Genomic DNA, 23755 nt, shown 5'->3' on the forward strand with positions numbered 1-23755 from the left:
CGTCGTAGGTTGTACAACTTTTCCCAAAGCCTTGCAGCTCCAGCCTTTGAGAAGAGACGCTGAAACGAGCTGGGATATAAAAATATATTTACTAGCATAAACCAGGTGATTTTACCTAAGGGTTAGATCGTTATTGTGTGACTGCTACCACTCGTTTTGGGTGGTGTAGTGGATGAATATTGGGCCATGTTAGTTCTATAAGGTATGATGCAATGGATATTTAGGTTGTGTACAAACTTATTCCATGAAAACAAAGCACTTCATGTTCACAATGTGAGGTTTAATCGTAAAATAATTCATCACAGGTCAATTTTAAGAGACTGTTCGATATTGAACAAGTTGTACAATTTCGCATTATACATTCAACATAAAGTGAAATTTATTTGATAAAATCTGCCGTTTTATTCCGTTACGAGCGATCTCCAGACGATGCGGTCACTTGGCTTTATGGCTGATGCACGGCTGGAAGTTGCAGACACATTCTGTGAACACCTTGATTTTGACGACGAGGTGGGAATTTGTGTCTGGACAATCAAGTTCTACATGCTTCTCAATAACGGAGCTGCTCACTGGCATGCAACAACTGCAACTACCGTCAACTAAATCCAAGCCATCGTCATACCTACAAAAAAACACAATCATAGCTACATTACTACAGGTCCATACATAACAGAAAGCAGGATCTGCCGTTCCTGAAATAGCCATGTGAGAAATACTGCTTCTGATTTCAGAAAAGGTGCAGTTTGTGTAAAGAATAGCTGTGCTTTACTCACCCTTCCTGGGTCCCGCCGGAGTCTCCTCCACTGTACTTGGGGTCAACTGTTGTTTGCAATGCTAAAGTCTTGTTGGCTGCAGCGCTGCAACCAATCAGTGAGCTGAGCAGCTCTTGCGGTCTTATGAAACAGAGCTGCTAATGTAAAGCACCACTCCAGTGTTTAGTTTTTTATTTCAGAGCTCTAAATGTACGGCCTTTGACGATTGTCTTATACTGACATGTCACTGTCCGTTTCTAGTGTTGTTCTCGTCTGTCTCTTGTGATTTGTGACATGCCAGCAGCTCCAGTATTTCATGAAGTGCCAGAGTTTACAACTCTATACAAGTCTATGAGAGCCTCGTTATGGCTCTCATAGACTTGCATTGAGAGCTTGTGCTGTAACTTGTAATTTCCAGCCAGTCAGACATTGTGGGCATAAGAAGGCGGTGTGGGTGTGGATTGAAGCTGCAAAAGGATGAGCCAGCTGGAAGGGGCTGAGTGTAAAAATGGGGGGTAGTGGCTTGCATTTAAAGCGCCACTACAGCTTTACAAAAAAAAACCCAAACAACCCACTGGAGTGGTGCTTTAACTTATTGGCTGCAGCACTGTTGCCGTCACATCAGCGTTGCAAACAGTAACAGACAAGGGGCAGCAGAAGAGACTGCATGGTCATCGTGATCCAGTAACGGTGAATAAAGCAGTGGCTTTTTTTTATTATTAAAATATAAAACTTTCCTAGAAAAAATTTTTTAAAAAACCAGAAAAACAAGTTAAAATGCACAGACCTGTCACTATTCCCTACAATGACAAATCTGAAACATTTTTCTTGGAACTGCTGCTGTTCCTCTTTCATTCCCACTGGAAACTGTTATCAGTTGGGGGGGTCCAAGCTCTGATACGTGTCCACTCCGCACAAACTGTGTAGGGCACACTCCTTTGCCAAGGTAAATGGTAATGCCTTGTTTTCACTTTATTCATAACCTTCCAGCAGGAATAACTCAAATAATGCAAAGTTCTCCAAAATTTGCTACAAAACTGGAAATACACACATTTACTAGAATAGACAGGCAAAAGATCTGCGAGGTTGGGTCAATAGCTCAACTTGCCACACTATTTCCCATGAAGAAGCAGATGTCTGGGGTGTTTGTGTTCCGTGACTCCTTGTAGATTATTCTCCCAATGAGTTTCCTTCCCCAATATTATTCTACCCTTTCTCCTAATAGTGAAGACCAGCAGACAAACTGCATATTATATATGTGTAAGTGTTGCGTAAACCACATGTCCTGTTATAGCTTTTCTATCACTTCATTGGGGGACACAAAACCGTGTGCTGTGTCCCCCCAAAGAAGCCTCAGAGAGAGATTTTACGGTGAGTACCAAAAATCCTCTTTGTAAATTGTTTTCCTCAGTTCTTACCATGATTCGGATTCGCAGAGTCCTTGACACTTCAGCACCTGCACTTCTTTGGAACAGTTATTCTTGGTGATGATTTGGTTGTGCTTATGAGGGCTGCACTGAGAGGCTAAAGAAAAAGCAAAGCGTCTGGTTATAGGGTACCTGTCCTTTCATGTCATTTTTCATAATTAGCTGTTATCTGTATACGTGAAGAATAACACATTTTCAGGTCATTACTTGTATCCTGCTGTTTTCACCACTTTCCTCCATGCAATCTAATTTTTAGTTCTCTGAATTAGTGTGAAGACTAGCTGACATGACATCTCTTATTCACAATATGTACATAAATGGAGGGATTCTTTCACTTGTTTTGAACATATTCAGAAGATGCAGCAGCACGGAGGAGCTTATACAGCAGCACGGCCGGCGGAGCGTATACAGCAGCAAGGAGGAGCTTATACAGGAATACTGAGCTGTGTGGCTGTGAATCCAGCTCTAGGATGATTTTAATCAGTTGCTATTTTAAGCACAATTTTCTTATCTTATGTTCCTCTGCTTGTTTCTTACTCCGCTCCTCATTCCTCCTTCCTCCCCCCATACAGTAAAAACTAGAAGGTGTAACCTGATACCTCACTGTGGTGAAAGTCTTTGCTTTCACAAATGACAGATTTTAACTTTTTTTCCTGAGTGGGTGATTAGTTCAGGAGGTGTGGTGTGGAAGGGAGGGGGGGAAGGGGGTGTGTGGAGGGGAGGGGTGTGTGTGTGGAGGGGAGGGGTGTGTGTGGAAGGGAGGGGGGGAGGGGGTGTGGAAGGGAGGGGGGGAGGGGGTGTGTGGGAGGGGGGTGTGTGGGAGAGGAAGGGGGGTGTGTGGAAGGGAGGGGGAGGGGGGTGTGTGGAAGGGAGGGGGAGGGGGGTGTGGAGGGGAGGGGGAGGGGGGTGTGGAAGGGAGGGGGAGGGGGAGGGGGTGTGTGGAAGGGAGGGGTAGGGGGGTGTGGAAGGGAGGGGGAGGGGGGGTGTGGAAGGGAGGGGGAGGGGGGGTGTGGAAGGGAGGGGGAGGGGGGGTGTGGAAGGGAGGGGGAGGGGGGGTGTGGAAGGGAGGGGGAGGGGGGGTGTGGAAGGGAGGGGGAGGGGGGGTGTGGAAGGGAGGGGGAGGGGGAGGGGGGGTGTGGAAGGGAGGGGGAGGGGGGTGTGGAAGGGAGGGGGAGGGGGGTGTGGAAGGGAGGGGGAGGGGGGGTGTGGAAGGGAGGGGGAGGGGGGGTGTGGAAGGGAAGGGAGGGGGAGGGGGAGGGGGGGTGTGGAAGGGGAGGGAGGGAGGGGGGGGGGGGTGTGGAAGGGGAGGGGGGGTGTGGAAGGGGAGGGAGGGGGGGGGGGTGTGGAAGGGAAGGGAGGGGGAGGGGGGGTGTGGAAGGGGAGGGAGGGGGGGGGGGTGTGGAAGGGAAGGGAGGGGGAGGGGGGGTGTGGAAGGGAGGGAGGGGGGGGGGGGGTGTGGAAGGGGAGGGGGGGTGTGGAAGGGGAGGGAGGGGGGGGGGTGTGGAAGGGAAGGGAGGGGGAGGGGGGGTGTGGAAGGGGAGGGAGGGGGGGGGGGTGTGGAAGGGAAGGGAGGGGGAGGGGGGGTGTGGAAGGGAGGGAGGGAGGGAGGGGGGGTGTGGAAGGGAGGGGGAGGGGGGGTGTGGAAGGGAGGGAGGGAGGGGGGGGTGTGGAAGGGAGGGAGGGGGAGGGGGAGGGGGGGTGTGGAAGGGAGGGGGGAGAGGGAGGGGGTGTGTGGAAGGAAGGGGGGGGAGGGGGTGTGTGGGAGGGGAGGGGGGTGGGGTGTGGAAGGGAGAGGGGGGGTGGGAGGGGAGTGGGGTGTGGAAGGGAGGGGGAAGAGGGGGGTGTGTGGAAGGGAGGGGAAGGGAGGGGGGGTGGAAGGGAGGGGGGGAAGGGAGGGGAGGGGGGGTGTGGGGAGGGGGGGTGTGGGAAGGGAGGGGGGAGGTGAGGGGGGGAAGGAGGGGAGGGGGGGTGTGGGAAGGGAGGGGGGAAGGGAGGGGGGGGAAGGGAGGGGAGGGGGGGTGTGGGAAGGGAGGGGGGAGGTGAGGGGGGAGGTGAGGGGGGGGGTGGGAGTAGGGAGGGGGGAGGTGAGGGGGGGTGGGAGTAGGGAGGGGGGGAGGGGGTGGAGTCATTGGGTGAATGGTGGGACAGGGGGTTATGAAAGGGAGAGGGCAAGTAGTGGAGTCAGGGGGTGAAGGGAAGAGGGGCAAAGGGTGGGTTTGGGGGTGTGGAAGGGAGGGGGTAAGGGATGGAGTTGGTGGGTGAATGGAAGGGGTACAAAGGATGGGTTCAGGGGGGGGGGGGGGGGGGGGGGGGGCTATGAAAGGGGGGGACAAGGGGTGGATTCAGGGGCTATGAAAGGGGGGGACAAGGTGGATTCAGGGGGCTATGAAAGGAGGGGGAAAGGGTGGTGGGATAAGAGGTGGGTTCAGGGGGGTATGAAAGAGGGGGATAAGGGGTGGAGTCAGGGGTTGAAGGATGGGGGGGTCAAGGGGTGCGTTCAGGGGGTAAAAGAATTTTTACCATACCACATAAATGATCCCAAAACAGTGGTGTAATTACTTTTTTTTTTTTCAGTACATTATTTAGTACAAATAATATAAAGAGTTGTGGAATTAATGGTGCAATATAATCGCATAAATATTATTATACATTATTATAACTCCTGGGGAAAAAAACTCTACTGAGCCTAAGAAACTTAATGTGGTGGAAACCCCCTTTGTTAAATTTACAGATACAGTATTTGTATTGCAGAATACTCACGAGTTGGGGTTGTCGCTGGTGTAGTTTTTGGAATATCATGACCTGCAGGTAAATAGATATTCTGTTTAAGTCATCTAATCTATAGTGTGGATTCACTCAATAAAGCATTTGTTTTTTCAGTAGGTAGAGAAGGGAAAAGATGTGTGCACGGAGGTTGGAGGTTGTGCCCAAGTGATGGAAAATTAGCCCTCTGGCAAAATTGGCTGACAATACTATTTGTCATACAGGTACTTACTGTCCCTGAAAAGCATAAAACACAGGTCAAAAAGGCCAGAAAATGAGCTACATAAAGAATCTACAGCTTCCTACTGCGCTCAAGGATTAAAGAACGGTCAGGGTTTCATTCTTAGCAGTGGATATTATTTATTCGCTCATTATTTGACACAATTTTTTTAATTTCATAGTAAAACAATAAAATCTTATCATTTTGTAATTTCAAAGATAAAAAAAGTTGTACAAAAAAGTTTGTAGCAATAATGAAAAGTAATAAAAAGCAGCATTTACCATATACTGTACAAATAATACAAAAGCGGAATTTCTTACCGGTCTGAGGCGTCCAATGATTTGATGGGGTGGTGGTTTTAGACTCCGGAGGGATGGAAACTGTGATATTCATTGTAGAGAGGGGAATAAAGGTTGTAGTTTCGGGAATAGTGGGGGTAATAGGTGTTGCAGTGCTAGTAGATGTGGGGATAGGGGTATTGGTGCTGGAGGGAGTAGGGGTCGTAGTAGCATTAGTAGTAGGTGGAATAATGGTTGTACTGATAGTAGAGGATGTCGTTTTGGTAATAGTTGGGGTAATAGGGGTTTCAGTGCTACTAACTGAAGTACTGAAGCCAATAATTGTAGTTGGTTCTGTAAAATAATAAAAAAATTGGTTAGATTTGGATTTTTGATATATTGTTTATATAGTTTATATAGTTGAGTCATGAGTTGTTCTTTTAATTGAAAAACAAAAATTCTCTTGTAGCTTAAAGAGGGGTGGGCAGTGACACTGAAGAACAGGACTTAGTTTACCCTCGACCCTCTACACTCAGACATTTACATACACGTGTATATATATATATATATATATATATATATATACTGTGTGTGTATACATATACATTATGGCTGTTATAACTGTGAATGAATGAGCGGAAAAAAAAAATAGTGTGTGGTCTTCTGGGGATAGGAATTACAAAAATGTCATTGAGTATATGTATGTGATACTGTATATAATACATACATGCACAAGTAATATACATGTGTGCGTAATGTGTTAGTATGTGCATATTATATACAGTAGACTGTATATATATCTATAGTCATATGAAAAAGTTTGGGCACCCCTATTAATGTTAAGCTTTTTTCTTTATAACAATTTGGGTTTTTGCAACAGCTATTTCAGTTTCATATATCTAATAACTGATGGACTCCGTAATATTTCTGGATTGAAATGAGGTTTATTGTACTAACTGAAAATGTGCATTCCTCATTTAAACAAAATTGACCGGTGCAAAAGTATGGGCACCCTTATCAATTTATTGATTTGAACACTCCTACTTTTTACTGACTTACTAAAGCACTAAATTTGGTTTTGTAACCTCATTGAGCTTTGAACTTCATAGGCAGGTGTATCCAATCATGAGAAAAGGTATTTAAGGTGGCCACTTGCAAGTTGTTCTCCTATGAAGAGTGGCATCATGGGCAACATGGGCATCATGGGCTCCTCAAAACAACTCTCAAATGATCTGAAAACAAAGATTATTCAACATAATTGTTCAGGGGAAGGATACAAAAAGTTGTCTGAGATTTAAACTGTCAGTTTCCACTGTGAGGAACATAGTAAAGAAATGGAAGAACACAGGTACAGTTCTTGTTAAGCCCAGAAGTGGCTGGCCAAGAAAAATATCAGAAAGGCAGAGAAGAAAAATGGTGAGAACAGTCAATGACAATCCACAGACCACCTCCAAAGACCTGCAGCATCATCTTGCTGCAGATGGTGTCAATGTGGATCGGTCAACAATACAGCGCACGTTGCACAAGGAGAAACTATGGGAGAGTGATGCGAAAGAAGCAGTTTCTGCAAGCACGCCACAAACAGAGTCGCCTGAGGTATGCAAAAGCACATTTGGACAAGCCAGTTACATTTTGGAAGAAGGTCCTGTGGACTGATGAAACAAAGATTGAGTTGTTTGGTCATAAAAAAAGGCGTTCTGCATGGAGGCAAAAAAACATGGCATTCCAAGAAAAGCACTTGCTACCCACAGTAAAATTTGGTGGAGTTTACATCATGCTTTGGGGCTGTGTGGCCAATGCCGGCACCGGAAGTTGAGGGTCGCATGGATTCAACTCAGTATCAGCAGATTCTTGACAATAATGTGCAAGAATCAGTGACGAAGTTGAAGTTACGCAGGGGATGGATATTTCAGCAAGACAATGATCCAAAACATTGCTCCAAATCTACTCAGGCATTCATGCAGAGGAACAATTACAATGTTCTGGAATGGCCATCTCAGTCTCCAGACCTGAATATCATTGAACATCTGTGGGATGATTTGAAGCGTGCTGTCCATGCTCGGCGACCATCAAACTTAACTGAACTGGAATTGTTTAGTACACAGGAATGGTCAAATATACCTTCATCCAGGATCCAGGAACTCATTAAAAGCTACAGGAAGCGACTAGAGGCTGTTATTTTTGCAAAAGGAGGATCTACAAAATATTAATGTCACTTTTATGTTGAGGTGCCCATACTTATGCACCTGTCAAATTTTGTTTAAATGTGGATTGCACATTTTCTGTTAGTACAATAAACCTCATTTCAATCCAGAAATATTACTCAGTCCATCAGTTATTAGATATATGAAACTGAAATAGCTGCTGCAAAAACCCAAATTGTTATAAAGAAAAAAGCTTATCATTAATAGGGGTGCCCAAACTTTTTCATATGACTGTAGATATATATACACAGTATACTGTATATAATATGCACATACTAATACATTACACACACATGTATATTACTTGTGCATGTTTGTATTATATACAGTATCACATACATATACTCAATGACATTTTTGTAATTCCTATCCCCAGAAGACCACACACTTTTTTTTTTCCGCTCATTCATTCACAGTTATAACAGCCATAATTTTACTTTTACATTAGCTTCAATATATGAGGTTTTGATATTATTAGCGAGACAAGTTGTAGTATTATTAAGTGGTATTTTGTTAAGCACTTTCATTTATGGTCTTAATGGAAAAATAAACTTTACTGATGACCTTAAATAATCTGTTTACTGTATTGTTATGATTGAAGGAATATCTAATCTATTATTAACTGGTTTGTGATCTTTTCATCATAAGGGTGCAATTTTTCATTATTTAGTAATTTTACATAAAAAAAATTCAGATTTTTACTATACCCTAAATGTAGAGTAGAATGTTAGTGAAACAAGAATACAATTGAGATTTTTAGGCAGAGAAAATCCTCCTATAATATACAATACAGCTTAACGTTGTGCTAAAGTTTCTGTTCGCCGAGCTACAGGATGTAAGTTTGTATTCTATAAAAGACAACACTAAAATAAAAGCATTGAACTATGTACGATGGAAGAAGATGCTCTCATCCCTACGCCTCCTTATATATCGAGTTGGCAGAGAAATCTACAGATGGAGAAAACCCAACGATACCCGCTGAGAAACAGAGCCCCTGTGCCCATGAACAGGCTGAGCGGAGTTAAACTTCTGCAAATGAAAAGTAAAAATGGAGAGCGTGCGTACAATATATATCCTAAGTCTTCACTTCATGAGATACTTCTATCACTATCGTTGATCTACACGTAGGAAATACAGATCACGTTTCCTTCTAACATGAGCACTAATAGCGACAATCAGTTGAAATAATAGACTAAAAAAAACTGGTCAATTTTATCCAAACTCAAAAAGTATATATACCTATTGATCCCCAAAAGATATCAGTATTAGATATACATCTGTATTACATATGTGCTCAGAGAGTAATATGTTCAATTGTCTTAAAGGGAATCTTTCACCAGGTTTTTGCTACTTCATCTGAGAGCAGCATAATGTAGGGGCAGAGATCCTGAAACTATCCATGTTTATCTTAGATCACTGTGTGCAGCCATTCTGACTTTATCTTGGAATTGAGTGTATCAGAGCTGGGAGCTGTCCCCGCCCACACCAGGCTCTCAATAGTGATTGTGCATTGTCTGTGAGGTATCAATCACAGCAGAGGTTGTGGCGGACTGCTCTGCACAAGGCATGGCGTCAGACCAATGTTAATCACAAAGCAATAAACCCTTTAGTATAGGTAAAGAATAGCTGGCACACAGATAAGAGAAGCACAAATGTTTTTACTTTCTCAACCCTCGCAGCATGCTGTCCTCAGCTTACATTGTAAAATCCTGGTGACACATTCCCTTTAATTGTACACTACTTTAAGAGAAAAATAAACATCATGTTTTTTTTCTGCTGCCTTATTTGCTTTTCAACTGTCAAACATTTTCTGTCCCTAAATGATTATGTGCTGAAATAACACACACACACACACACACCTATATATACATTAGGGTCTTTAAATATCTTAAGTTGGTCAAGTAGTAAAAATGTCCTACTTAATTCTCTTTCTTCTGACAAAATAACCTATAATGTCCAGGTCTATGGTTTGCGGATGACAGTAGTACCAAAGGGTGAATTGTTTTGAGTCCCATTCACATGGTTCTCTTGGTTATTTTTCCATCTGTAGTGGTTTTTACTAGATTCTTTGCTAATGTTTTTGATTTTATTTTATACTCCACTAATGCGGGCGGCGTCACACAAGACGATATATCGTGCGATCGCACCCGCCCCCATCGTTTGTGCGTCACGGGCAATTAATTGCCCGTGGCGTACAGTCGTTTACCCCCGTCACACGCACTTACCTGCTGAGCGACCTCGATGTGGGCGGCGAACATCCACTTCCTGAAGGGGGAGGGACGTTCGGCGTCACAGCGATGTCACACAGCGGCCGCCCAATAGAAGCGGAGGGGCGGAGATGAGTGGGACGTGAACATCCTGCCCACCTCCTTCCTTCTGCATAGCCGGCGGGACGCAGGTAAGCTGTGTTCATCGTTCCCGGGGTGTCACATAGAGCGATGTGTGCTGCCTCGGGGACGATGAACAACCGGCGTAGAGAAGAAGAAACGACTTTTTGAAAATGAGCGACGTGTCAACGAGCAACGATAAGCTGAGTATTTTTGCTCGTTCACCGTTGCTCGTAGCTGTCACACGCTACGATATATCAAACAATGCCGGATGTGCGTCACTTACGACGTGACCCCGCCAACATATCGCACGATATATCGTCTCGTGTGACGCCCGCATAATACTTTAGTGTTATTTTGGAAACAAAACCTTACTAGCACAGTAATATAGTGCACTCGCCCTGCTGTAACGCAGCATTGCATTTTCTCCCCTAAAAAAAAATTCTACAAGAGAATTCCAATACGGCCATGTGATGATTCTAAAGACCTCCCAGGTACGTTAAATTAATGTTGGTTGAACCCACTGATCTCCGCTAACTGGCCTACCTGCTGGGACATAATTCCAAATCTCCCCTAATAATGATGCCCAAAAGAAACAAAAGGTTAGGCATGTTGAATTTTTAAATCTGATCTTTTTGGGGCCGAGCAAAAACAGTTGCAACAAGAGGTTTCTGACCCCAACTTATTTTATTCTTCCCATTCAGAAGAAATGCACCTTCACCCAAACCGTGTGTGTGTGTGTGTGTGTGTGTGTGTGTGTGTGTGTGTGTGTGTGTGTGTGTGTGTGTGTGTGTGTGTTGGGAAGAATTGATGACAACCAAACTAGCATTTGTCCAAGTGCTATAAAAAATGTATGAATCTATGAAGGGTTGGAAGACAAAGGAGTGCAAATCCAGGTGAGAAGAAGAGGTTAAAGCACTGAGAGAGGGTCACCTTGAAGGGTTGTATAAGTAAAATTCAGGATGGTAGTGAAAGGGTTATTGCCGCGCTGCCGTGAATGAGAGGAAACTCCCCCAAACAAGCAATGGTGATTTTATTAACGCGTTTCGGAGATCAGATCAAAACTCACATCAATGAATGTGATTTTGACCTGATGAAGGTGATGAGATACCCGAAATGCGTTGTTAATAAAATCACCATCAAATATTCTTGGAGTTTCCTCCCATTTACGGCAGCGCGGCATTAACCCTTCCACTACCATTCTGAATCCAAAATATATGAGCACTTTTAGGAAAATGGAATGATTCAGCATAGTAATTTCATTATTTGAAAAATATATTGCAGAGAACAATACGCTAACTGCCAACCAGCATGTTGTCTTGAAAGATGAGTAGTGTCTAACCAACACGCTGGGTTTGTTTGAGTAATCAAGCAGCTAATGTGGCATTTCTGGACTTTACAATGGCATTTAAAGGGAATCTGTCAGCAGGTTTTTGCTATATAATGTGAGAGCAGTATAATATAGGGCAAGAAAGCCTGATTCCAGTGATGTCACTTACTGCACTGCTTGGTGTAGTTTTGATAAAATCTTTGTTTTCTGGGCTGTGTATTACCCTGTCCACAGCCCTATCTGGCAGCTTCCTGTGTACATGTATGAGGGTGACCCCCTGAAGACGTCATGGTTATATTGTGTATTTATGAATGGGAAATGTTTATATGTGTGTTGACATTAGGGATTAGGGTATGGTTCAAATTGCGTATGACTCTCGCGAGTCTCACATCCGGTATCACCCGGCACGGTCTGACGCTCCTCGGACAGAGCATCCCAGCTACATAGAAATACATGCAGCCGACCTGCTACTGTTGGAGAGGGTACGGCCGTGCCGGGTGATACCAATGCGAGACTCGCCGAGTCATACTCAAGTGGAACTGTACCCTTCGTCAGATAGGGACAGCATTGAAGAAGCTGTACCTGAGGGAGGTATAGAAAAAGAAGTCCAGATTAATTTGGCCAGACCCTCAGGGTCACCCCAGGAAACCCTTATCAAGTGGACAAAGGAAACTCTTCAGTAGCCGGGTGCAGAAATAGGCATGGACCGGTCCTGAAGTTGTGGCTTTGATTTAGTGGACTTTCTGGGAAGCAACTGACTCCTCTAGGACCGAGGTAACATAGACCTGGGCAAACGGGTCATCACAGAAACACTGGTGAAAGAACTCTGTCCGGTGGTGAAACGAATCCCCGTGGGAGGGGACACGATTAGATCCATGTGGGACTCCATGAATTTACTAGCTACCGCTGTGGTGTTGCCGGGGAAAATAGACAGTCCCATAGTAGCCGGAGAGACGTACGGGAGCGAGCAGTGTGGAGGAAAATGTGCAAAGAAACCAAAAACAAACATGCCGTAACATTCCAGCTCTGTGCCCGCAGCGGATGTGACATGCCTGTAACGTTCCAGCTCTGTGCCCGCAGCGGATGTGACATGCCTGTAACGTTCCAGCTATGTGCCCGCAGCGGATGAAACATGCATGTAACGTTCCAGCTATATGCCCGCAGCGAATGTAACATGCCTGTAACGTTCCAGCTATGTGCCCGCAGCGGATGTAACATGCCTGTAACGTTCCAGCTATGTGCCCGCAGCGGATGTGACATGCCTGTAACGTTCCAGCTATGTGCCCGCAGCGGATGAAACATGCCTGTAACGTTCCAGCTATATGCCCGCAGCGAATGTAACATGCCTGTAACGTTCCAGCTATGTGCCCGCAGCGGATGTAACATGCCTGTAACGTTCCAGCTATGTGCCCGCAGCGGATGAAACATGCCTGTAACGTTCCAGCTATATGCCCGCAGCGAATGTAACATGCCTGTAACGTTCCAGCTATGTGCCCGCAGCGGATGTAACATGCCTGTAACGTTCCAGCTATGTGCCCGCAGCGGATGTAACATGCCTGTAACGTTCTAGCTATGTGCCCGCAGCGGATGTAACATGCCTGTAACGTTCCAGCTATGTGCCCGCAGCGGATGTAACATGCCTGTAACTTTCCAGCTCTGTGCCCGCAGCGGATGTAACATGCCTGTAACGTTCTAGCTATGTGCCTGCAGCGGATGTAACATGCCTATAATGTTCTAGCTATGTGCCCGCAGTTGATGTAACATGCCTGTAATGTTCCAGCTCTGTGCCCGCAGCGGATGTAACATGCCTGTAACGTTCCAGCTATGTGCCCGCAGCGGATGTAACATGCCTGTAACGTTCTAGCTCTGTGCCTGCAGCGGATGTAACATGCCTGTAACGTTCCAGCTATGTGCCTGCAGCAGATGTAACATGCCTGTAATATTCTAGCTATGTGCCCGCAGCGGATGTAACATGCCTGTAACGTTCTAGCTATGTGCCTGCAGCGGATGTAACATGCCTGTAACGTTCCAGCTATGTGCCCGCAGCGTATGTAACATGCCTGTAATGATCCAGCTCTGTGCCTGCAGCGGATGTAACATGCCTGTAACGTTCTAGCTATGTGCCTGCAGCGGATGTAACACGCCTGTAACGTTCTAGCTATGTGCCCGCAGCGGATGTAACATGCCTGTAACGTTCCAGCTCTGTGCCCGCAGCGGATGTAACATGCCTGTAATGTTCCAGCTCTGTGCCTGCAGAAGATGTAACATGCCTGTAATGTTCCAGCTCTGTGCCTGCAGCGGATGTAACATGCCTGTAACGTTCTAGCTATGTGCCTGCAGCGGATGTAACATGCCTGTAACGTTCTAGCTCTGTGCCTGCAGCGGATGTAACATGCCTGTAACGTTCTAGCTATGTGCCTGCAGCGGATGTAACATGCCTGTAACATTCCAGCTCTGTGCCCGCAGTGGATGTAACATGCCTGTAATGTTCCAGCTATGTGCCCGCAGTGGATGTAACATGCCTGTAATGTTCCAGCTCTGTGCCTGCAGCGGATGTAACATGCCTGTAATGTTCTAGCTATGTGCCTGCAGCGGATGTAACATGCTTGTAACATTCCAGCTCTGTGCCCTCAGTGGATGTAACATGCCTGTAACGTTCCAGCTATGTGCCCGCAGCGGATGAAACATGCCTGTAACGTTCCAGCTATATGCCCGCAGCGAATGTAACATGCCTGTAACGTTCCAGCTATGTGCCCGCAGCGGATGTAACATGCCTGTAACGTTCCAGCTATGTGCCCGCAGCGGATGAAACATGCCTGTAACGTTCCAGCTATATGCCCGCAGCGAATGTAACATGCCTGTAACGTTCCAGCTATGTGCCCGCAGCGGATGTAACATGCCTGTAACGTTCCAGCTATGTGCCCGCAGCGGATGTAACATGCCTGTAACGTTCTAGCTATGTGCCCGCAGCGGATGTAACATGCCTGTAACGTTCCAGCTATGTGCCCGCAGCGGATGTAACATGCCTGTAACTTTCCAGCTCTGTGCCCGCAGCGGATGTAACATGCCTGTAACGTTCTAGCTATGTGCCTGCAGCGGATCTAACATGCCTGTAATGTTCTAGCTATGTGCCCGCAGTTGATGTAACATGCCTGTAATGTTCCAGCTCTGTGCCCGCAGCGGATGTAACATGCCTGTAACGTTCCAGCTATGTGCCCGCAGCGGATGTAACATGCCTGTAACGTTCTAGCTCTGTGCCTGCAGCGGATGTAACATGCCTGTAACGTTCCAGCTATGTGCCTGCAGCAGATGTAACATGCCTGTAATATTCTAGCTATGTGCCCGCAGCGGATGTAACATGCCTGTAACGTTCCAGCTATGTGCCCGCAGCGGATGAAACATGCCTGTAACGTTCCAGCTATATGCCCGCAGCGAATGTAACATGCCTGTAACGTTCCAGCTATGTGCCCGCAGCGGATGTAACATGCCTGTAACGTTCCAGCTATGTGCCCGCAGCGGATGTAACATGCCTGTAACGTTCTAGCTATGTGCCCGCAGCGGATGTAACATGCCTGTAACGTTCCAGCTATGTGCCCGCAGCGGATGTAACATGCCTGTAACTTTCCAGCTCTGTGCCCGCAGCGGATGTAACATGCCTGTAACGTTCTAGCTCTGTGCCTGCAGCGGATGTAACATGCCTGTAACGTTCCAGCTATGTGCCTGCAGCAGATGTAACATGCCTGTAATATTCTAGCTATGTGCCCGCAGCGGATGTAACATGCCTGTAACGTTCTAGCTATGTGCCTGCAGCGGATGTAACATGCCTGTAACGTTCCAGCTATGTGCCCGCAGCGTATGTAACATGCCTGTAATGTTCCAGCTCTGTGCCTGCAGCGGATGTAACATGCCTGTAACGTTCTAGCTATGTGCCTGCAGCGGATGTAACACGCCTGTAACGTTCTAGCTATGTGCCCGCAGCGGATGTAACATGCCTGTAACGTTCCAGCTCTGTGCCCGCAGCGGATGTAACATGCCTGTAATGTTCCAGCTCTGTGCCTGCAGAAGATGTAACATGCCTGTAATGTTCCAGCTCTGTGCCTGCAGCGGATGTAACATGCCTGTAACGTTCTAGCTCTGTGCCTGCAGCGGATGTAACATGCCTGTAACGTTCTAGCTATGTGCCTGCAGCGGATGTAACATGCCTGTAACATTCCAGCTCTGTGCCCGCAGTGGATGTAACATGCCTGTAATGTTCCAGCTATGTGCCCGCAGTGGATGTAACATGCCTGTAATGTTCCAGCTCTGTGCCTGCAGCGGATGTAACATGCTTGTAATGTTCTAGCTATGTGCCTGCAGCGGATGTAACATGCTTGTAACATTCCAGCTCTGTGCCCTCAGTGGATGTAACATGCCTGTAATGTTCCAGCTCTGTGCCTGCAGCGGATGTAACATGCCTGTAATGTTCCAGCTCTGTGCCTGCAGCGGATGTAACATGCCTGTAATGTTCTAGCTATGTGCCTGCAGCGGATGTAACATGCTTGTAACATTCCAGCTCTGTGCCCTCAGTGGATGTAACATGCCTGTAATGTTCCAGCTCTGTGCCTGCAGCGGATGTAACATGCCTGTAACGTTCCAGCTATGTGCCCGCAGCGGATGTAACATTCCTGTAACGTTCTAGCTATGTGCCCGCAGCGGATGTAACATGCCTGTAACGTTCCAGCTATGTGCCCGCAGCGGATGTAACATGCCTGTAACTTTCCAGCTCTGTGCCCGCAGCGGATGTAACATGCCTGTAACGTTCCAGCTCTGTGCCTGCAGCGGATGTAACATGCCTGTAACGTTCTAGCTATGTGCCTGCAGCGGATGTAACATGCCTGTAACATTCCAGCTCTGTGCCCGCAGTGGATGTAACATGCCTGTAATGTTCCAGCTATGTGCCCGCAGTGGATGTAACATGCCTGTAATGTTCTAGCTATGTGCCTGCAGCGGATGTAACATGCTTGTAACATTCCAGCTCTGTGCCCTCAGTGGATGTAACATGCCTGTAATGTTCCAGCTCTGTGCCTGCAGCGGATGTAACATGCCTGTAACGTTCCAGCTCTGTGCCTGCAGCGGATGTAACATGCCTGTAATGTTCTAGCTATGTGCCTGCAGCGGATGTAACATGCTTGTAACATTCCAGCTCTGTGCCCTCAGTGGATGTAACATGCCTGTAATGTTCCAGCTCTGTGCCTGCAGCGGATGTAACATGCCTGTAACGTTCCAGCTATGTGCCCGCAGCAGATGAAACATGCCTGTAACGTTCCAGCTATATGCCCGCAGCGAATGTAACATGCCTGTAACGTTCCAGCTATGTGCCCGCAGCGGATGTAACATGCCTGTAACGTTCCAGCTATGTGCCCGCAGCGGATGTAACATGCCTGTAACGTTCTAGCTATGTGCCCGCAGCGGATGTAACATGCCTGTAACGTTCCAGCTATGTGCCCGCAGCGGATGTAACATGCCTGTAACTTTCCAGCTCTGTGCCCGCAGCGGATGTAACATGCCTGTAACGTTCTAGCTATGTGCCTGCAGCGGATGTAACATGCCTGTAATGTTCTAGCTATGTGCCCGCAGTTGATGTAACATGCCTGTAATGTTCCAGCTCTGTGCCCGCAGCGGATGTAACATGCCTGTAACGTTCCAGCTATGTGCCCGCAGCGGATGTAACATGCCTGTAACGTTCTAGCTCTGTGCCTGCAGCGGATGTAACATGCCTGTAACGTTCCAGCTATGTGCCTGCAGCAGATGTAACATGCCTGTAATATTCTAGCTATGTGCCCGCAGCGGATGTAACATGCCTGTAACGTTCCAGCTATGTGCCCGCAGCGGATGAAACATGCCTGTAACGTTCCAGCTATATGCCCGCAGCGAATGTAACATGCCTGTAACGTTCCAGCTATGTGCCCGCAGCGGATGTAACATGCCTGTAACGTTCCAGCTATGTGCCCGCAGCGGATGTAACATGCCTGTAACGTTCTAGCTATGTGCCCGCAGCGGATGTAACATGCCTGTAACGTTCCAGCTATGTGCCCGCAGCGGATGTAACATGCCTGTAACTTTCCAGCTCTGTGCCCGCAGCGGATGTAACATGCCTGTAACGTTCTAGCTATGTGCCTGCAGCGGATGTAACATGCCTGTAATGTTCTAGCTATGTGCCCGCAGTTGATGTAACATGCCTGTAATGTTCCAGCTCTGTGCCCGCAGCGGATGTAACATGCCTGTAACGTTCCAGCTATGTGCCCGCAGCGGATGTAACATGCCTGTAACGTTCTAGCTCTGTGCCTGCAGCGGATGTAACATGCCTGTAACGTTCCAGCTATGTGCCTGCAGCAGATGTAACATGCCTGTAATATTCTAGCTATGTGCCCGCAGCGGATGTAACATGCCTGTAACGTTCTAGCTATGTGCCTGCAGCGGATGTAACATGCCTGTAACGTTCCAGCTATGTGCCCGCAGCGTATGTAACATGCCTGTAATGTTCCAGCTCTGTGCCTGCAGCGGATGTAACATGCCTGTAACGTTCTAGCTATGTGCCTGCAGCGGATGTAACACGCCTGTAACGTTCTAGCTATGTGCCCGCAGCGGATGTAACATGCCTGTAACGTTCCAGCTCTGTGCCCGCAGCGGATGTAACATGCCTGTAATGTTCCAGCTCTGTGCCTGCAGAAGATGTAACATGCCTGTAATGTTCCAGCTCTGTGCCTGCAGCGGATGTAACATGCCTGTAACGTTCCAGCTATGTGCCCGCAGCGGATGTAACATGCCTGTAACGTTCTAGCTATGTGCCCGCAGCGGATGTAACATGCCTGTAACGTTCCAGCTATGTGCCCGCAGCGGATGTAACATGCCTGTAACTTTCCAGCTCTGTGCCCGCAGCGGATGTAACATGCCTGTAACGTTCCAGCTCTGTGCCTGCAGCGGATGTAACATGCCTGTAACGTTCTAGCTATGTGCCTGCAGCGGATGTACCATGCCTGTAACATTCCAGCTCTGTGCCCGCAGTGGATGTAACATGCCTGTAATGTTCCAGCTATGTGCCCGCAGTGGATGTAACATGCCTGTAATGTTCCAGCTCTGTGCCTGCAGCGGATGTAACATGCCTGTAATGTTCTAGCTATGTGCCTGCAGCGGATGTAACATGCTTGTAACATTCCAGCTCTGTGCCCTCAGTGGATGTAACATGCCTGTAATGTTCCAGCTCTGTGCCTGCAGCGGATGTAACATGCCTGTAACGTTCCAGCTCTGTGCCTGCAGCGGATGTAACATGCCTGTAATGTTCTAGCTATGTGCCTGCAGCAGATGTAACATGCCTGTAACATTCTAGCTATGTGCCCGCAGCGGATGTAACATGCCTGTAACATTCTAGCTATGTGCCTGCAGCGGATGTAACATGCCTGTAACGTTCCAGCTATGTGCCCGCAGCGTATGTAACATGCCTGTAATGTTCCAGCTCTGTGCCTGCAGCGGATGTAACATGCCTGTAACGTTCTAGCTATGTGCCTGCAGCGGATGTAACACGCCTGTAACGTTCCAGCTATGTGCCCGCAGCGGATGTAACATGCCTGTAACGTTCCAGCTCTGTGCCCGCAGCGGATGTAACATGCCTGTAATGTTCCAGCTCTGTGCCTGCAGAAGATGTAACATGCCTGTAATGTTCCAGCTCTGTGCCTGCAGTGGATGTAACATGCCTGTAACGTTCCAGCTATGTGCCCGCAGCGGATGTAACATGCCTGTAACTTTCCAGCTCTGTGCCCGCAGCGGATGTAACATGCCTGTAACGTTCCAGCTCTGTGCCTGCAGCGGATGTAACATGCCTGTAATGTTCTAGCTATGTGCCCACAGCGGATGTAACACGCCTGTAACGTTCTAGCTATGTGCCCGCAGTTGATGTAACATGCCTGTAATGTTCCAGCTCTGTGCCCGCAGCGGATGTAACATGCCTGTAACGTTCCAGCTATGTGCCCGCAGCGGATGTAACATGCCTGTAACGTTCTAGCTCTGTGCCTGCAGCGGATGTAACATGCCTGTAACGTTCCAGCTATGTGGCTGCAGCAGATGTAACATGCCTGTAACATTCTAGCTATGTGCCCGCAGCGGATGTAACATGCCTGTAACGTTCCAGCTATGTGCCCGCAGCGTATGTAACATGCCTGTAATGTTCCAGCTCTGTGCCTGCAGCGGATGTAACATGCCTGTAACGTTCCAGCTATGTGCCCGCAGCGGATGTAACATGCCTGTAACGTTCCAGCTATGTGCCCGCAGCGTATGTAACATGCCTGTAATGTTCCAGCTCTGTGCCTGCAGCGGATGTAACATGCCTGTAACGTTCTAGCTATGTGCCTGCAGCGGATGTAACACGCCTGTAACGTTCTAGCTATGTGCCCGCAGCGGATGTAACATGCCTGTAACGTTCCAGCTCTGTGCCCGCAGCGGATGTAACATGCCTGTAATGTTCCAGCTCTGTGCCTGCAGAAGATGTAACATGCCTGTAATGTTCCAGCTCTGTGCCTGCAGTGGATGTAACATGCCTGTAACGTTCTAGCTATGTGCCTGCAGCGGATGTAACATGCCTGTAACGTTCTAGCTATGTGCCTGCAGCGGATGTAACATGCCTGTAACGTTCTAGCTCTGTGCCTGCAGCGGATGTAACATGCCTGTAACATTCCAGCTCTGTGCCCGCAGTGGATGTAATATGCCTGTAATGTTCCAGCTATGTGCCCGCAGTGGATGTAACATGCCTGTAATGTTCCAGCTCTGTGCCTGCAGCGGATGTAACATGCCTGTAATGTTCTAGCTATGTGCCTGCAGCGGATGTAACATGCCTGTAATGTTCCAGCTCTGTGCCCGCAGTGGATGTGACATGCCTGTAACGTTCCAGCTCTGTGCCCGCAGTGGATGTAACATGCCTGTAATGTTCCATCTCTGTGCCTGCAGCGGATGTAACATGCCTGTAACGTTCCAGCTCTGTGCCTGCAGTGGATGTAACAGGCCTGTAATGTTCTAGCTCTGTGCCTGCAGCGGATGTAACATGCCTGTAACGTTCCAGCTCTGTGCTCGCAGTGGATGTAACATGCCTGTAATGTTCTAGCTATGTGCCCGCAGCGGATGTAACATGCCTGTAATGTTCTAGCTATGTGCCTGCAGCGGATGTAACATGCCTGTAATGTTATAGCTATGTGCCTGCAGCGGATGTGCTCCACAGAAGCTATTCAACAGTAAATTTATGTTAACTGTTGTCATGGACTTCGTGTCTGAATTTGTCCTGAGGCGGTGAAGCTGCGGTGTCCCTGGTTGCACTTTGGAGGTGGCAGGAATACAGCATCAAAGAGAAACGCTGCCTGGAAGAAGGGGCTCTCCTCTGCCCACGACTATGGCCCCCTGCCAACCCCACAACATTCACTGTAAATCAGTGGTGGGGGCGGGGTTACACAGATTAGCCGGACTGTCTGGCACAGGGGATGTAGTCCTGTAGTGATAATCTCCTGTTGATAAAATACTGATTTTATTTACACTACAGCACACACCTTAACAAGTGACACATCCCTGTAATCAGGCTGTAGTGCCCTATATTATGCTGCTCTCAGATTAAATAGCAAAATGCTGCTGACCGATTCCGTTAACTACTGAACCAAATAACAGCCTTGTACTGAATCTTCAGAAGCAGGGACTAGGGCAACTATATGTACAATGGAAGGAAAAACTGGTTAAGGGACAGTATACAATTCCAGACAAAGCCCCCGATTCATTTCAATAAGATTGGAGCTGCACTCCGATGACTGGAGTAACAATTCTGGTAGGGACTGAGCACACTTTTATGTAATAATTTATGCTACTTTTGTGACATAATTTTAATGAATCTCTCAGACGTTCTTGGCCATGCACAATATAGTCTGAGCTCCATCCACATTTCAAAAAGTTGGCAGGGCTGGCCAGAACTGGAAATGCTGAAAGTTGCCGAATTTTTATGGAACTTCGAGTTTCCCAAAATATTTTGAAATACATTGAGCCATTTTAAGCCAGAATTATGACAACCCCCCACTCCCCAACTGATTGATAAATTGGGCAATAGTGTTAAAATAAAAATCAGAAATTCCAACCAACTTAGCAAAAAATTTGAGACAAACAACATTTTCAAATATATTTCATAGTCAGGCTGAATCATTTGGAGTAGGAGTTGTCTGTTAATTTTAGTCTAAATATTACCGCCATACACCACTTATTAAAATCACACAGTGTCCAAACAATATGCAATAAAAAAACAAAACAAAACGAAATACTAAAGCAAATTAATCCCACACAAAATCTAGTTTTTGAAAAGCACTTACTCTATAAAAAGGTAACTATCGATTGTCGTTTATCGGAAGTCTGAGTCCCCCACTAATTGCACAAAATCCAAAGTGGACTGCTCCTACTTCAGTGTATTCACAAAGCAGAGTACAGGCTCATACTCAACGGGTACATACAGTGGCGTAACTAGAGTTGCATGGGCCCCGGAGCAAAGTTCAGACCTGGGCCCCCCTCCCTCCACATACACCGACACTTGGGGTAGGGGATAATGACACTGACACTCGGGGTACAGGATAATGACGCTGACACTTGGCTCTTACCCACAGCACCCTGAAATCCCTCTATCAGCACCCAGCTTACCTATGTTCTGATATTTATCTCGTCCTCAGTAGTGATGAGCGAGTACTAAAAAGCTCGGGTGCTCGAGGCTCGGGCCGAGCATCCCAAGATACTCGTGTACTCGGCCCGAGCCCCGAGCCCAATGTTATCCTATGGGAGACCCGAGTATTTTTGTGAAATGACCCCCGGCAGCATGTAGAAACCCTAAAAATGGCACAAAAGTCTCAGAAGAGTGCTCAAATGACATGGCAACAGCATGGGGAAGACCCCTTGAAGCATTTATCACTCAAAAGTCACAGCTGTGAACAATTTTGTCCGCGTTTTACGCCATTTTTACGGACTCACCAGAAAACCTTCCAAAATGACACCAAAATGAATTTTCATGGCGGAAATGTTAAGGGCACATACCCAATAGTGAGATAGAGCTGGTGTATGTTACTTTTTGAGATTAATACATGAAAGATTTTACGTAAAACATTGTGTGGCACTCCGATGTCCCTGAGAAGAGACGTACATAAAGGCCTCTGAGTCTAATGTGCCCATTTTGAGGAAGTGAGTCTTTGCAGTATTTTCCTTTGCCAGGGCAGTCCAAAATTGTGATGTTCACCAATGCCCCTGCATACAGACGTGCATGAGGGCCTGTAAACCTGAAGTGCCTATTGTAAGGAAGTGGGTCTATTGTAGTATAGCCCTTTGGCAGGGCAGCCAAAAATTGGGAGGCTCCACGTTGTCCCTGGATAGAGACGTGCATGAGGGCCTCAAAACATTAAGTGTCCATTGTCAGGAAGTGGGTGTATTATAGTATAGCCCTTAGGCAGGGCAGACAAAAATTGGGAGGCTCCAAGTTGTCCCTGGATAGAGACGTGCATGAGGGCCTCAAAACATTAAGTGTCCATTGTCAGGAAGTGGGTGTATTATAGTATAGCCCTTAGGCAGGGCAGCCAAAAATTGGGAGGCTCCACGTTGTCCCTGGATAGAGACGTGCATGAGGGCCTCAAAACATTAAGTGTCCATTGTCAGGAAGTGGGTGTATTATAGTATAGCCCTTAGGCAGGGCAGCCAAAAATTGGGAGGCTCCACGTTGTCCCTGGATAGAGACGTGCATGAGGGCCTCAAAACATTGTTCCCATTGCAAAGGAGTGGTTCTCCTGTCGTTGTAATGTCCATTCTGCAAAGAATGGGCGAAAAAATTTACCACTGGGGGTATACCTGAAACAAAGGCCTAACTATTGTAACGGTCATCATGGTGGCGCATGAGGAGAAGGAGGAGCAGTCCAGCGATTATCCAAAGTCCAGAAGTGTGTACCCATGGGTGAGTGGAGGTACATGGCAAATTCCCGTTACAAACTTTAAATTCCGCTCTCATTTGCTGGTGGTGTGGTGAAGTCTGGCCCAATCCAACCCTTGTTCATCTTGATCAGAGTCAGCCTGTCAGCATTTTCAGTTGACAGGCGGGTGCGTTTATCTGTAATGATTCCACCTGCGGCACTAAAAACACGCTCTGACAAAACGCTAGCGGCAGGGCAGGCCAGGACTTCCAAGGCTTAGAGAGCCAATTCATGCCACGTGTCCACCTTGGATACCCAATAATTGTAAGGCACAGAGGAATGTCGGAGTACAGTTGTTCGATCTGCAAGGTACTCCTTGAGCATCTGGGCAAACTTAGGATTTCTTGTGGCACTACCCCGCACCTCAGGGGCTGTGGTACGTGGGGCTGAGAAAACTGTCCCACATCTTAAAGACTGTTCCCCTACCTCTGGCGGATTGGACTTGTGCCTCTCTCGGC

General features: G+C 47.4%; 1 protein-coding gene across 1 annotated transcript in view; it reads right to left on the reverse strand.

The window, feature by feature from the left end:
• Positions 1 to 435: 435 nt before the first annotated feature.
• MUC6 (mucin 6, oligomeric mucus/gel-forming) overlaps positions 436 to 23755 on the reverse strand; it is a 155588-nt gene continuing 132268 nt past the window's right edge. The window contains exons 44-46 of the mRNA XM_075325390.1: positions 5483 to 5794; positions 2171 to 2276; positions 436 to 622 (exon numbers count right to left, since the gene is read on the reverse strand). Coding sequence (XP_075181505.1) covers positions 436 to 622; positions 2171 to 2276; positions 5483 to 5794 — 605 coding nt within the window. The remainder of the gene's footprint in view (positions 623 to 2170; positions 2277 to 5482; positions 5795 to 23755) is intronic.

The sequence above is a fragment of the Anomaloglossus baeobatrachus genome, chromosome 10 (genome assembly GCF_048569485.1).
Source record: "Anomaloglossus baeobatrachus isolate aAnoBae1 chromosome 10, aAnoBae1.hap1, whole genome shotgun sequence".
Classification (NCBI taxonomy): domain Eukaryota; kingdom Metazoa; phylum Chordata; class Amphibia; order Anura; family Aromobatidae; genus Anomaloglossus; species Anomaloglossus baeobatrachus.